At 39.4% G+C, this 13,888-nt stretch overlaps 1 protein-coding gene across 1 annotated transcript; it reads right to left on the reverse strand.

The window, feature by feature from the left end:
• Positions 1-7,953: 7,953 nt before the first annotated feature.
• On the reverse strand, positions 7,954-9,257 carry LOC124161501 (THAP domain-containing protein 11-like). Its single transcript, XM_046537839.1, has 2 exons — positions 8,898-9,257; positions 7,954-8,295 (listed from the first exon to the last, which is right to left on the reverse strand). The coding sequence occupies exons 1-2, from the start codon at positions 9,048-9,050 to the stop codon at positions 7,954-7,956; spliced, it is 495 nt and encodes a 164-aa protein (XP_046393795.1). The 5' UTR covers positions 9,051-9,257.
• Between the last annotated feature and the right edge of the window lie 4,631 nt (positions 9,258-13,888).

Raw genomic sequence — 13,888 nt, forward strand, 5'->3', positions numbered from 1 at the left:
TAATCGGACGTCAGGTGGGGACTGGGACAACATCCCTAACTGGACTAGGCCCTGGGGGCGCAGGGGGAGGGCGAGGAATAGGGGGTTGAGAAGTCGATTGGTGGGTGGATCCCCTAGTGGGGGTCAGGGTTCGGAGCAATCGGGTTCACCTCACTGCACTTAAAAAATCAAATGCAACTTCAGTTTGAATTTATATTCTCATGCGCTACCGATATCGCTTGTTACTACAACTCATGGTCATTTGATTCTGTTGCATCTGAATCCTGTGTTGCATCAATATATTTTTAATACAATTAGAATAGTGTGTTCAATTGTGGTTATGCATCGTTTTTTATTATCTTCCAGACTTCCCAGGTTACATAGGTGTACCTAAGTTGAATCTATTCTGCATTTCCACCAATAACCAGAAAATTCCATTAATTCCACTAAAGTGGTTTAAAGCAAGAATCATGAGATAAGAATGAATTTATATAGAAATGCGGTTCGTGCTCGGGAAATTAAATACCATAGCTACCATGAGTGTGTCTATGAAGCTACTTTTCTAGGAATCCAGAATCCTAGCCTGTAATAGTAGAACTGTAATATTTTACGACCCAACGGATAGTAGTTGGCTTTTAGTCCTCGTCTCTCTCTTAATGAGTCGGCCAGCGGTGTTGAATAACAGTGTATAAAAAGCTTCCTTCCCCAGCCTACTTGCCATTTAACCCCAATACCGCTATTAAATATTTTGGAAGGACAGCAAAAACTGTTGCTTAATAGCAGTCTGTGGATAATGACTTTAGAAGAGACGGATCGGTGCAAGTTGGAACGAATAAAACGCCGAGAATTGAAAATTGGTACTGTTCCGATTCATAGCCATCCGGATTCATATAATTTCTGATTTTGGATGTTAATGCTTTTCTTCGCCACCATGCTTGCCAATTCACTCCACTTTTCCTTTTTTCAAATATTAGCTCGAATCGCTAGGGGTTGATCCACACTAGTCACTTGGCTATGACATGAGTTACGTAGTCCAAAACTTTCGAGATAAATTGATTTAAAGGTTGAAATTTCAATAATCTACTTATTTCTGGAATTTACCCTGCTTCATGTCAGCTTGTATACCATTGGACATGAGGTGTCAGTGAAAATGTGATCGAGTTGATGTGCCTGCTGCTGAGGTACGGATGAGTCAGATTTAGAAGAGCACACGTATTTGGGTACTTGGATGGTTATCGAGTTCCAAGATAAATATTTTTGTTACACGACCAGAAGTATTTTTCTGTATCCACCGATGGTTTTCACCCTAGAACTCTTATAGGAATCTTTAAATTTGCCTAACTGGATGATTTTTAACTATCTGGTGTACTTTAGTGCCTGCTTTCGAGCATATTTGTCCGATCTTTATCTGTGCTAGCTTCTGTGAATACTACCGATGTAATGAGACCACCGATAGAGGAGGAAATGGAGTCCATTGAAGCCAGTGGACGAGGCTAGAGGACGTGTTGGATGTGGGTCCAGTGATTCCTTTCATGTACTCTACCTCCCATTTATTCGTGCACACTCTCCAAGTGTTCTGTGATAATCCAATACTATAGCAAATATATGCCTTGTTCGTAAGGATTAAATCTGCCGTAAACTTGACTTATTCTTAACCAGACATATTAGTGACATTTTTCTTTCAAAAGAATTTTCTTTTTCTTCATCTAACCACTATCCTAATTTTATTTATTCCACTTTATGTTTCTGCGGACCACCTTAAGTTCTTAAGAATCTAGCCGGCCTCGGTGGCGCCGGGGTAAAATACCCGACTGCTAACCTAGAGGTCGCGGGTTCGAATCCCGCCTGGGTGGATTGACCATCATCCAGGGTATGGATGTTTGTGATTGTCAATCGATTTTATTGTAAGAGAGAACAATGCTGTCCTAAATTCACTTGAAAAATAAAGACGAAATTATTAAGTTCCGCAGCCACGCCTAGTTGATTCAAGATTAAGTTAAGCTATAGTGAAGGAGGTCAGGTAGTTATCTGGATTAGTTTTGACATTTTGTGGTAAAGAAACGTCTATGATAGAGGATTTTCCAGCTACTGGGTATATTATCGCTGTAATAGCATAAGGAGAAGAGGGAGGAATCTATTGAGGGCAATGAACGAGACTGGACTGTGCTTCGAATGGTGCTGTGATTAGACTGATGTGCTGGACCTCACTTCGCGATTGAATTGTGCATCTTTACGTCTGCACCGACGGAGCGAGGGTAGTATGGGAAGGTTTACGCCCCCCCCTCACCCCCTGCCCATTCCCGCCCGTGCATTATCCACCAAGTCCCGGGCCATTGTTGCTCCCGGCCGACCGTGCATTGTTCGAGGGAAAGTTTGGGAATATGGGCTGGGGCTTTGGTGGCTGTTCGGGAATTGGCCAGGCTGCATTGTTGCGTAGTGGGACCGGCTCATTGTGTGATTTACGGGGAGTGGGCGGATGAGGGGCGGGGGGTGGGTGAGGTTAATCGATGGTGCTGCCCTCCTGCGTGCTGATGGCGAAGTGCCGATACGCGCTTCTCCCTCTGTGGGGCTATTCACCGAGATAAATAGATAGGGAGAAGGGCGGGCGAATGGTCGAATCCTCCGAGTGGTTTCATAACGTGGTGTACTTTGCTCAACTCGCTAATTAATTATTTTGTGAGCCGTTCTGCCAAATTGTTCGAGCCTCGTGCGTTCCGCATACGTTACTGTCACATCTCCCTATTGAGGTATTCCCGGGGTCAGATTGTAATTAGTGTTCCACAGTGCCAATTTCATCTCTCTTTTATGAAGCATATTGTCACTCTGCTAAACCCTGAAGTACGTGTTGATTGGCCGTGAACAAGATGGAGCATCCATAGATTTGAGCTTGGTGAAATATCTTTTTGTTTCGGGCCTAGTATGCTGAAAATTCGGCATCATCGGTGGAGTTTAATTGGTTGGTGATTTTTCGCCAACAAAGCTCTTATGATTTTTCTCATCATTGGCACGCTTCCAGTCTCGTTCTTGCCACATGTGCAGAAACCGAAGAGCACAAAGTCTTGTATTTATACCTTACTAGCTGACCCGGCGAACTTCGTACCGCCTAAAAATCAATGAACTTACAGTTTACTTACACCATTTATAAATCACGAGCGGTTGTATCGTTTTTAATCATGTTTAATTTATTATAATAAAATAAGGATACAAATTCAATAAAACTACGTAAATGAGTACCAAAATTGCTTGTCAGAAAGACATTTTCTTTATTGAATCTACATAGGGTGGATCGGAGCACGTTTACGCGGATTTTTTTCAACAAATTTTCTTACGTTTTAGCTTAAGAAATTTTGGGCATTGTGGTTTAATAATGCAGTTCATAAAATAAAAATTATACGCATTCAGTTGTTGGCTATTTGCGTTATTAGTGGTAAAAAAATGTTTTTAGGTCCAAGTCTGTTGCATACACTTGGCCCATTCAGGGGGCAGGTTGACACAACCCCAGACCGACGCTTGACTGATGCTCAAAATCGTGCAAGAAAAGCCCCTATGAAGCAGCATTCGCATTAAATGACTTAAGGCGCGCCAGTTTTAGTATTTCTGTTTGGAAAAAAAGCACTGCGTAAACGTACTGTATGCGTAAACGCACCACGGTAAGCCCTATACATTCGGGTTTAATGTCTTGCGTCAAGCACCTTCTGATAAACAACATTTTTTGTTCTGTTATCAGGCGCAAGATGAAGCGGATGAAGCTAAATAAATATAGCGAAGCAAAGCAGTGACGCAGCGAGGGGAGGTTTTGGGGGATAACCCCCCCAAGAGCATAGAGAATTTTTTTATGAAAGATTTTGTTATTAATATTAGGGGGACGGATGACTAACAAACAAAACATATTCAACTATTCACACAGCCGCAAAACCCACTATTTTGAACCATTTATCTTAAAAAATGTCTGGGGGAGGTGCCCCCACACTTCCCGCTTACCTTAGCGAGTTTTCTATACCCTACAGACCCGTGGTATTAGCTGCGCCCAAAACCCCCTATCCTAGCTACGCACTTGAAGCGAAGGAAGAAATACAGAGGATGGTTTATCGACTCGTGAACATAGCACGCTAAATTGACCATGAGAAAATCATGGGTTTTCATTAGCACATGAGCACAAACAACACAAAAACTGAAAGAATGACCATGCGATTTTTTAATCGTTATCACGAATGCAACACGAATTGTAAATTGATTACGTTTAAGCTCAAAAGGGCATATGAGTTGAGATCATGGAATCTACGGAATGAGGACTTCCTAACCTTTGAATTTTCCTTTGAGTAAAGTTGCGTGAATCACATTCATCACCAATTTTTTTAATGATCAAACACGTTCCGTTGGATAGTTATGGTTGGTTTAGGCTTCGAAAGATCATGAGCACAGAAACTACATTTTTCTGTAAATCGTGCCTTGGTAAGCCAGGTACGTCCAAGGACTTAAAATATTCAGATAGATAGTTGGTGATTTTGTCTTCGTTTGTTACACATTTAAAAGATTCGAATCCATGCAGAGTACGAACTATTTGAATTTACCTCGTTTTAGTCATCCACATCTTCGTTATTGCTCGCTAAATCAACCATCTTTGATTCTTTTGGTGATCAATCATATTCTGGAACTCTTTGTTGATGAGCTCACTGAAACTAATTTGCAATCATTCCAAGGAAATGAGTTAAAACTACTCGATTCCTCGACAGGAACACGGACATTACCGTTTGTCAACAATTGCTTGGAGATTTGTTTACAAACACGGTAGTGAAGTGTCAACTCGAGCTGGGCCAACGCCACCTAAAGTAAAAGGCCTGAGGACTTCGCTGTGACGTCATGACGCGGAGGCCGAAATCGCCTCCGGAGGCATCGCGATATAAACGAGGGAGAAAAACGCACTTCAGAGGCAAATCGTCTACGATGTTTGATAATGAACATTGGGTTCGAGGAAACTGTCATTCAGAAAGAACGATTGCAGTACTTTACGCTAAAAATTGTAATACAATTACATCGAAGATCAAATGCCCATTCACTTCCATATTATATACTAACTATTATATTCCATATTATATTGATTCTGACGTGAGTTCATTCTAGCGGGAGGTGCGTTACACATTAAATCATTTCGTGAGTTAAAGTGATACGTATCTCGACGTACAGAGTACCAAAAGCTAGCCAGATATTAAGTACATACTACCACCAAATTTTGATGCGCAAGATGTTATTCTATAGGCTTTCTATTCTATCATTGGTATTCGGCATTTTACTTATTCCATTCTCTCTATCATAGAATGAGTAAAACGCCAAAAGTTTCAATGGCAAAATTAGCATTGAATGCAGAACTTGTATGAAATAAAAGTTTTAACTTGAATTAGAAATGAAGATTGAAACTTCATGATATGTTATAAGAAATTGCATACGTGGCAGAATCATAGTTCCAGGTTCCTATCTCAGTGACGCGACTGGAGGATGAAGTAGAATGCTGCAGCAGACCAATGGAAACGGATGGTGATACCTGTAACTTGTCTTAGATGTGATTAACAGGATAGGCTTACCCCTTTCAATCTCATTATAATTCACATCCAATGCAATAAAACATATTTTTAATGCTTAAAAATGGTTTAATAAGAATTTTTTTCACTTTATAAGAGTTACAATTTTCCTGCTAAATCCAGGTTTACTACAAGCATCACTTAATTTACGGCTGTAGTTCTTCAAAAATATGTTACATGCAACATATACAATTTTTTTAATTCCACTTGACATGTGATGGCCATCAGGACAGACTTCATCACTAAAAAAGTCACTCATTATCAATGCATTCATAGTTACGCTAAATAGAACAGTTCTTTGATTTGCTTCCCTAAGGAACTTCTCTTCCAAAGGGCCACTAACTATTTTACTAAACACAACAAAACAAAACAAAATAGCATTTTACGAGACTTCATGAGGAAGAAAAAGACCTCCACGGCTCAGACACTTAATAAAATCATCATTGTTATTATCCTCCAACATGCAGTCTTTTGAAAAAAAATCCTTACATGAGGAGCAGTTGACCTTCTTAAGGTAGGACCGTACACAATAACCCGCAATGTATGATAGCACCGGTACATGAGAGCTAACACCATTAATGTCATGCGGTTCAACAAAAATCTTGAAATGGATGAACGACCCTGACTCAGAGCCATCCATATCTATGATATCATCATCATCATCACCATCATCAACCGAATCAATCAAAATACTCTCACAAGCCTGTGACTTTAATCGTAACGGCAGGCACGTTTGTAGCCTTAATTTGGTTTCAGACTCATAGAGTTGTCGAATGGATACACGATAGTTGGAGCCTGACAGCCGCCTGTAGAAACCAAAGCGAGCCTCTAGAGCGTCTGTCTGGAATTTTCCTGGCAACATATACTCCATACCCAACTCATAAATGCAATATGAGGCCAACTCAATTAGAGCATGGGTGGTATGCATGAAGGCAGTCCTTGTTTCACGTGATAGATTACCACAACCACTCTCACTCCACCTATCAACCCACTCAAAAACACTCTCTAACAATTTCATTCCTTCACACCCCAAAGTTAATGGCTTTTGCAAAGCATCTCTTAGCCTTAAACCTTTGTAAGGTGTCTTGACATTGATTACCTTCCACCAGTTGGTAATAATCTTAATAAAGGCCGCAGTTCCTAAGGAATTCTCCAGTTGCTTGCTTCTCCCCAAAAAGGAAAGCGCGTTCACCACATTCTCGTTAAAAACTTGGAGAGCAAGTTTCACATTTTGTCGCTCTAAATTTGATGGATAGAGTGCTTTAATGGTTAATGAATGCCCATACCTCACAATGTCACCACACTCAAGGAAAAATAATTCACGAACAGTACTGAAAGAAGCTATTTCCTTTGGTTTGCAAGCATCATCGAAATTGGGGTAAAAAAATTGGTGTCCATTGCCTTGGTTAAGCCAATTATTTCTTATGCACTTCAGAATGTGCACAGATTCAAATAAAAAAAATAATGGCCTTGACTTATCATAGGGGTTGGGGTACACAATACTTAATTTGTTGGGGAAAGAAAATTTTGACACAGCCCTCCTATTGATAGAGTTGTTGTCTGAAACCAGGCTCACAATTCTATATCCAATACCTTCTAATGCCACAATGATGTTTTTAGTGACGGCGAATAATTCATCAGCAGAGAATTTACTCACATGAAGTATGTACACTACCTCTTTGAAAGAGGACATTAGACTAGACACCATGAATACATAAGCCGTTTTGGCAACACAAGGGGAGTTTTGACTTATGCCTACAATGCTACCACCCTTGTAGTCAACATAAGATTTTACATGAATTTCATCCATTATGAGCACCACATGTCTTTCATTGGTCTTGAGAGTAGAGAAAACAGTTTTGGCATATGCCAAATTGTGGGTCAAATCTCGCTGAGGGCTTAAATTATAACTGGCACACACTTGGCGGATGGTGGTGGGATGTGGGAGTTGAAACATACCGGAACTTCTGACAAACTTATAAGCATGGGGAGATATTGTAAAGAAAATACTGCAAAAAACAAAAGTTTCACTCCGATAACGATAAGAATGTTTACTACTCATCATAAGCTTTATCTGCTCAGTTAAGAAATTGACTGTGTCAACAAAATCATCAGAGGCGTGCAAAGAGTCCAAGAGCTGCAAAATTACCCCCAATTTATCCACCATACAAGAATTGGGGACAGGTTTGTCACTTATTAACGTTGTTAGCCCTGCTAATACCTCATTTACAGTATTGGTGTCTTTCACATACATTGGGAAGATGAAATTACCAATCTTATTCAGTTCAGCGTGGTCCATGAACACATTTAACATTAAATCCCGATCAATAATGACACATGCTTTCATTACTGGAAACGGATCTGCGATAATATGGCAAAGAAGCAATTTGTCTTTTTTTTAAATAAAGGAAAAGTCCCCAAAAGATACGAACTTTTGGAGCTTCTCAAAACATTCACCCAATGTTTTGAAGCTCCTTGCCTCCTCGTACAGCCTTCTTTCTTCTATACTATCTCTAATGCACTTCTCCAGTTGCTCCATTTCCTTCTTTCTTCTCTTCTCTTCAGGCTCCAAGCGAGCGTTCACTGAAGTACATGATGGACGTTCGGGAAATACTGATGGTACCGCCCCTTCTCTCAGCCTGGGCGCTGGAAGCTTTACCGTGATCAACTTCCCTGTGCTCTCATCAAACATAGATGTCTCCCACAAAACATCCTCAGACATGAAATGTTTGATGCACACCTATAAATATCAAAAATTGTATCGTTAATAGAGAGAGATGGTTATCTTCCAACTAATTACGATGTACGAATTGTGAATTTCGAAAAAAAGTCTCATCTAGGAAATTGTTTTAGTAGAATTATCTCCTCTTCTGCCATCATAAGAACTTTGGCCAACTTGCGGGGAGATACAAATACATAAATTATACCACGACGCAGCAAAATAGATGGACATTTCATTCATTAACAGGGAACTTAAATCAGGCAGTGCTCATTTTTTGCGAGATAATTGAAAACAAACGCGAGATAAACCCTTTTCGATATCCAAGACCCATGTGTAATTTAATAACTTTCACCACCTTACTCAATGCACACATACTCAACGCACATAACAATACAAAAGGACACTTGAAGTTGGCGGTAAATTATTAAATAACAAACGTATGTCAAAAATTCAAGCACAATAACATATACGTTCGGCATAAGCACGAATTAAAATATTTCCTAAAACAGAAGAATGTATGAAACCCATTTTTGAACTTTTTCCAGGGAATTTTAATTACTGTTAGGTGAAGTTATTAAGTTTAACTATTACATACTATAGTAGAAAGCAATAGTACTTACTCTGGAATAGGTAGTAGGAGTAACGTTAGTCCTATGAATGCTTCTTGTCCACTTCATCTTCAGCAGCTCATCATCTGGGAATCGAAACACCGAAACTTTTTCACCGCCCACATAATTTCCTCGGCAATGAGGCACACAACACTTATTAACCATTTTCTAGATTAACTTCCGGTGAATTTTAAAGTAATTTCCGGAAAACACGGCAATTAACAGCTTCGATTAACTTAAATCAACGTACAACTATATCACTTTCGCCCTTGAACTCGCGTTAATTCAAGCATGAATATAACACGGAGTCCCCTTGACTACAAGTAAACATTGGCCTCCGCTAAGTGACGTCACACAACAGAAGTCCTCAGGCCTTTTACTTTAGGTGGCGTTGGCTGGGCCACGGCTGGGCTTACAATCAGCTCGAATTAAATTTTTTAAATGTAATTTCAATTTAATTAATATTTTGAATATATTTAGTAATTAAAATGTTATATTGTTACTAAATTCAGTTATTAAAGTGGTAAAAACAAAACAAATTATTTAATTTGTAGTTTTGACCGACTTATCAATTGTTGTGTTACTATAACTCCTAAAAGCATGTCCATAGGAAAGAGATGAATTTTTTTGTGAAATTATCCTTTTTTTTTTAATGGCCTATATGTTAACCCCGCCTGAGACGAATCCAAAGAATCAAATCTCATTGAAATCGGTGCAGCCGTTCTCGAGTTATAAGTGTTCTAACTAACACGATTTTCGACTTTCTTTTATATATATAGATATATGAATAGGTAAGCCGTATGAAGCCGATTGATTGAAGTATTCATTTCATACGGCCTTCCTTCAGTATAAATACCAGGATTTCTGCTCTTCGGTTAGACAACTCTTGAAAATGATTCGTAAGCATTGAAACCGGTTGAGTAAGATTGATACTTTGCGTGCCATGGACGTAGTATTACGTCCTGTTAATCTTTCTGAAGATTGCCATGGACGTAATATTACGTCTTTCTGTTCCATTGACTTTGTTTGCGTGAAGGTGTAATATTTCGCCCGTGGTACTTTTCCAGTTTACTGCTTAGAGGTTTTGTTATTTCAAAAATCAACTGCTTGATGGAAAAAGAGTTATTTTAATGACTTGAGGACGAAAAGTCCTCTGTAGCTGCTGGCACCCTTTTCTCAGCCTACTTTGTGTGAAAATTCTTTGGAGGAAAGAACCGTTCGTTGAGGGTGCAGTGACGCTTTTTGTCATCCAGGATTTTGAATGCTATGCTTGGAACAATGCTTTTTTATGATTTCCATGGTTTAAATAGTTCAAATTGAGCGTAATGAAAAAATTATGCATTTTAGGGCGGTACATCATTTGTTGCAACTTTTTTATTTAAAAAACAGTAGGTTTTCATCGTTAAAATATGTATCTATAATTTAGCAATAAATGTTATTCAAGTCATTCATAAAGAAGAGATAGTCCATTTTTATTGAAATACACATCGATATAAATATATTTTTGATGATAGTGTTTAAGAAAAAATTGCGAATTTAGTAAAAAATGGCCAAATTTTTCAGTAGGGCTTAAAAATTCAGTGGGGCCGGCACTCAAAGCGTTAAAAAGCGTGGAAAAATACTACAGTTGTCTCAATTTTTACTACCTTATACCTATGACAATTAAATGTTAAAATCGCATGAGTATTGTATATCGTCTCGTACTGTACTGTATAGCTCCACGTTACAAATGAATCTAACACTTACCGTGCTGAACTTAGTACCTTAGATCTTTCTCTCAGTGCTGGCCGTTTCCAATAATTTTGTGTTATTTCTTAAGAACTAACCGTTGATGCGAGAAATAGGTGTTTGGTAATGAATGAATGAATTTTCCTTTTTTTTCATTCATTTGTTTAGAGGCTAGTACCACTTCGTTAATAAATAGCAAACTACGATTTTGAAAAAGACGGATGGCGTAATATGACGCCCGTAGCAAAAATCTAAGGATTTCACAAAAAAATTAATTTTTCTATCGTTTCTATTCATTTGCTTACTTTGAGGTTAGCTCCACATAGTTGAAAAATGGCAGGCTGCGAGTTTTTAAAAGACGGATGGCATAAAATTTCGTAGGTACCAAAAATCGAAGAATTTTACGTGGCTTAATATTACGCCCTTAGCACGCAAAGTGTTAACTATTCTACTTATCTACGGACGTCACTTGTAGCCGTAAAATAACTTGCTCAAGAGAATAATTCCTTGGTCTCCTTTTCCTTCCTATATCTAGTTATTTCCTGGTGTCAGTCGATCCATCGCTTTGCCATACGTTGCTTCTTTTTGGGTGCAATTTATCATTTTAAATGTAATCCTCTTCCACATGCCTTATATAGCTACAATTAAGTATAACTATAAAATTGGAACAATGCTTGATTTCATGATTAAATTTAGTTATTGGTAGAGCTCACACCGTGCGTGTAATGCCACTGGCGTCCGAATATCTCTCTTTCACTCAGGGGAGAGGGGCAATGGGGAACATGCACAATTTTTTCAAAGTACTAGAATAAGAAGGTCCATACCTAAAGTATACTCGCCGAAATTTTTGCGGATGAACAATGTTTTTTAGCTGAGTTATGAGTATTTGAAAATTGATCGTCATTGGCTGCTTGAAAACACGACGTCATCGGAGCGTGACGTCACGGCACGGTATCCACTGATGACAGACTGGGGAAGTGGATAGAAAATCGGTCTATGCTCAAACGCAAATTTGGCGAAAATATTTTCTGTTTCAACGTCAAATAGCAGATTGTTGCCAAGGAAAATTGATTGGCAAGGCATTATTGAAACAAATGAATGGGATTGTTTGGTAAGATTTGGAAGCAATCACTATTTTTCAGAAAATCAGCCGCCATAAGGGAGTCGACGAAAAGTAAACTGTCGTATTGTGCTTTCTTAAATCCCTTAATCCCTTAAATCCCTTAAAGTCAATTTGTCGTTTGAGGAACTTTTAAAAAGCTCGTTGATGATTTTTACTTCGACATCTTGCAAATCAAGACTCTGCCCTTCTACTCTCTTGGCGAAGTGAATGGTGTACCGTGCGATGACGTCAGAAGGCGTTTCAGGTCACGTGACATCAATCGATATTCGAGCACTTTTAATCAGCATTTAATGACGTTTGTGGAGGGCTAGGAGAGTTTTGACTCACATATTTGGACTCGTGAGAAAATTGTCTATTAGCATGATGAACAAATTTCATGCATGTTCCCCATTCCTTGCCTCGAATTGCCCTGCACATCGTCGATTTTATTTGAGCCTGTACAAGAGTATTACCTGGGGTTTTAACCTGGGATGCTGTAGTAAGTTGCTCAACATTATGCCAAATGTGCTCGTACTCTCTCAACTACATTTTCGATGTGTATGAATTAATTATAGCATATAAATGCTTTGATGGATATCTTCATAGAATTATCCTTGAGCAGATGCAACATGCCGTGGGTATATGTACGTTGCATTGCATATATTTAGGAAATATTTTTTTATTGCATATGTGGTTATCTGAATTTTATATTATAAATCTCTGGTAGGCTAATCTTTCCTTCTGATGAATTCCTTTGCGTTCAGCCTATTCGATGTGGCTACTTGATAACTTCGCTGGTGATAGACTTTTTTCACTTCCTGGCGGTCTTGACGTAATTTTGGCCTTCACCCTTCCTTCTTGCAGGGTATCATCACTCGTTTCATTTTCGTCTGATTTCTGCTCGTCCTTATTTCTCAGATTCGCGAGAATCTTGTTAGAATCCTCCTGTCTCTCTCTACGAGGACAACTATGCTCTCGGAAAATTGAAGCGCACTATTTTCCCCCGTGGATATGCACTCTCTTCGCTTCATAATGATTTTGTGGCTGTATATTCCGATGCAAACATTGAAAAAAAACTAGTTATAGCTAGCTAATAATTCTCTGGTTTCCAACCGCGTGTGGTTTTGAATAATTAGATCCAACGTTTCGAAGGCTGAGTCTGAATCTGATTTTGGAACCGATTACTCAAAAAAACATCTGGTGGAAAACCGGGGAGTTATTCCTTCAAACTACACACCTGTAAAAACTCAAATTCTACATGATCCCGGAGATAGGTATTACATCAGTCTCTTTGGAGGTATTGCCTTCAATGAAGCAAACTAGTGGGTGACTTCTTAAATAAATACCGATGGCATCTAGTCATCCTTAGTTAAGCGTCCTGAGATATTGTAGCCCTCCATTTCGCCTTTTACCAAAGCTAGCTCCTTCAGCCTCCTGATATTCTTCTATCCAATACCACCCGATGGGTCTGCATCAAGTACCTATCCGTTGATTTTCAATTTTTCAAAGTTCTCCAATCCTGAAACTGGCCCTTTGTTTCCCGAACCTGTGTATTTAGTTCTCTCGGGTTCTTTGTACTTTTTTGCCTGCCCAAAATTGGTATTAATTTTTTAGGCCTACTGAGTAGAAATTTCAATCAATACCAATGGCAGACTCCCGAAAATTCTTCACTTATAGCTAGAAAGTACGTGAGTATTGGATAGGTAGGTACCAAGTAAATGAATTTAATGTGTGTACTATGTATTTATTCGGAAGCCTTATTTCCCTCGGCTACCTTTCGCTGTGACCTGTCCCTGGTCCTTTTTTTCAGCCTCACAAGTGACCCGTCGAATCAATCGTTGCCCTTGTCTGTCGCAGGAGAGGATGGCCTTTTTTTTTGCCTTTCACCCCTTTGCCCAAGTGGGCAAAGCGAGGACGGGAACACGAGGCATATTCTGGACTCGGGCCATTGCCACTAGGGGAGAACACGACAACGGGGCGCTTGCTTTCATCGGGAGAAAGGTGAAAGCGGAACACGGGGAACAGACGCGACCGCTCTCATCCCTCCCTACCTTCCGACGATATCCTCACTCTAAGCATTCCTTTTTTTCTCCGCCGAGATGTAAGAAAGGTAGAGATTTAACGCCTCTCGGAGTTGGTCGTGACGCGACAAAAGGTCCTCGTCCGCTTCGGA

This window comes from Ischnura elegans, chromosome 6, assembly GCF_921293095.1.
Source record: "Ischnura elegans chromosome 6, ioIscEleg1.1, whole genome shotgun sequence".
Classification (NCBI taxonomy): Eukaryota; Metazoa; Arthropoda; class Insecta; order Odonata; family Coenagrionidae; genus Ischnura; species Ischnura elegans.

Bases quoted from the DNA above. Each gene is read 5' to 3' on its own strand.
- LOC124161501 (XM_046537839.1), bottom strand. From the start codon at position 9,050: ATGGTTAATAAGTGTTGTGTGCCTCATTGCCGAGGAAATTATGTGGGC. The intron at 8,296-8,897 runs GTAAGTACTATT...TGATATTTATAG, and splicing joins CTCCTACTACCTATTCCAGA to GTGTGCATCAAACATTTCAT.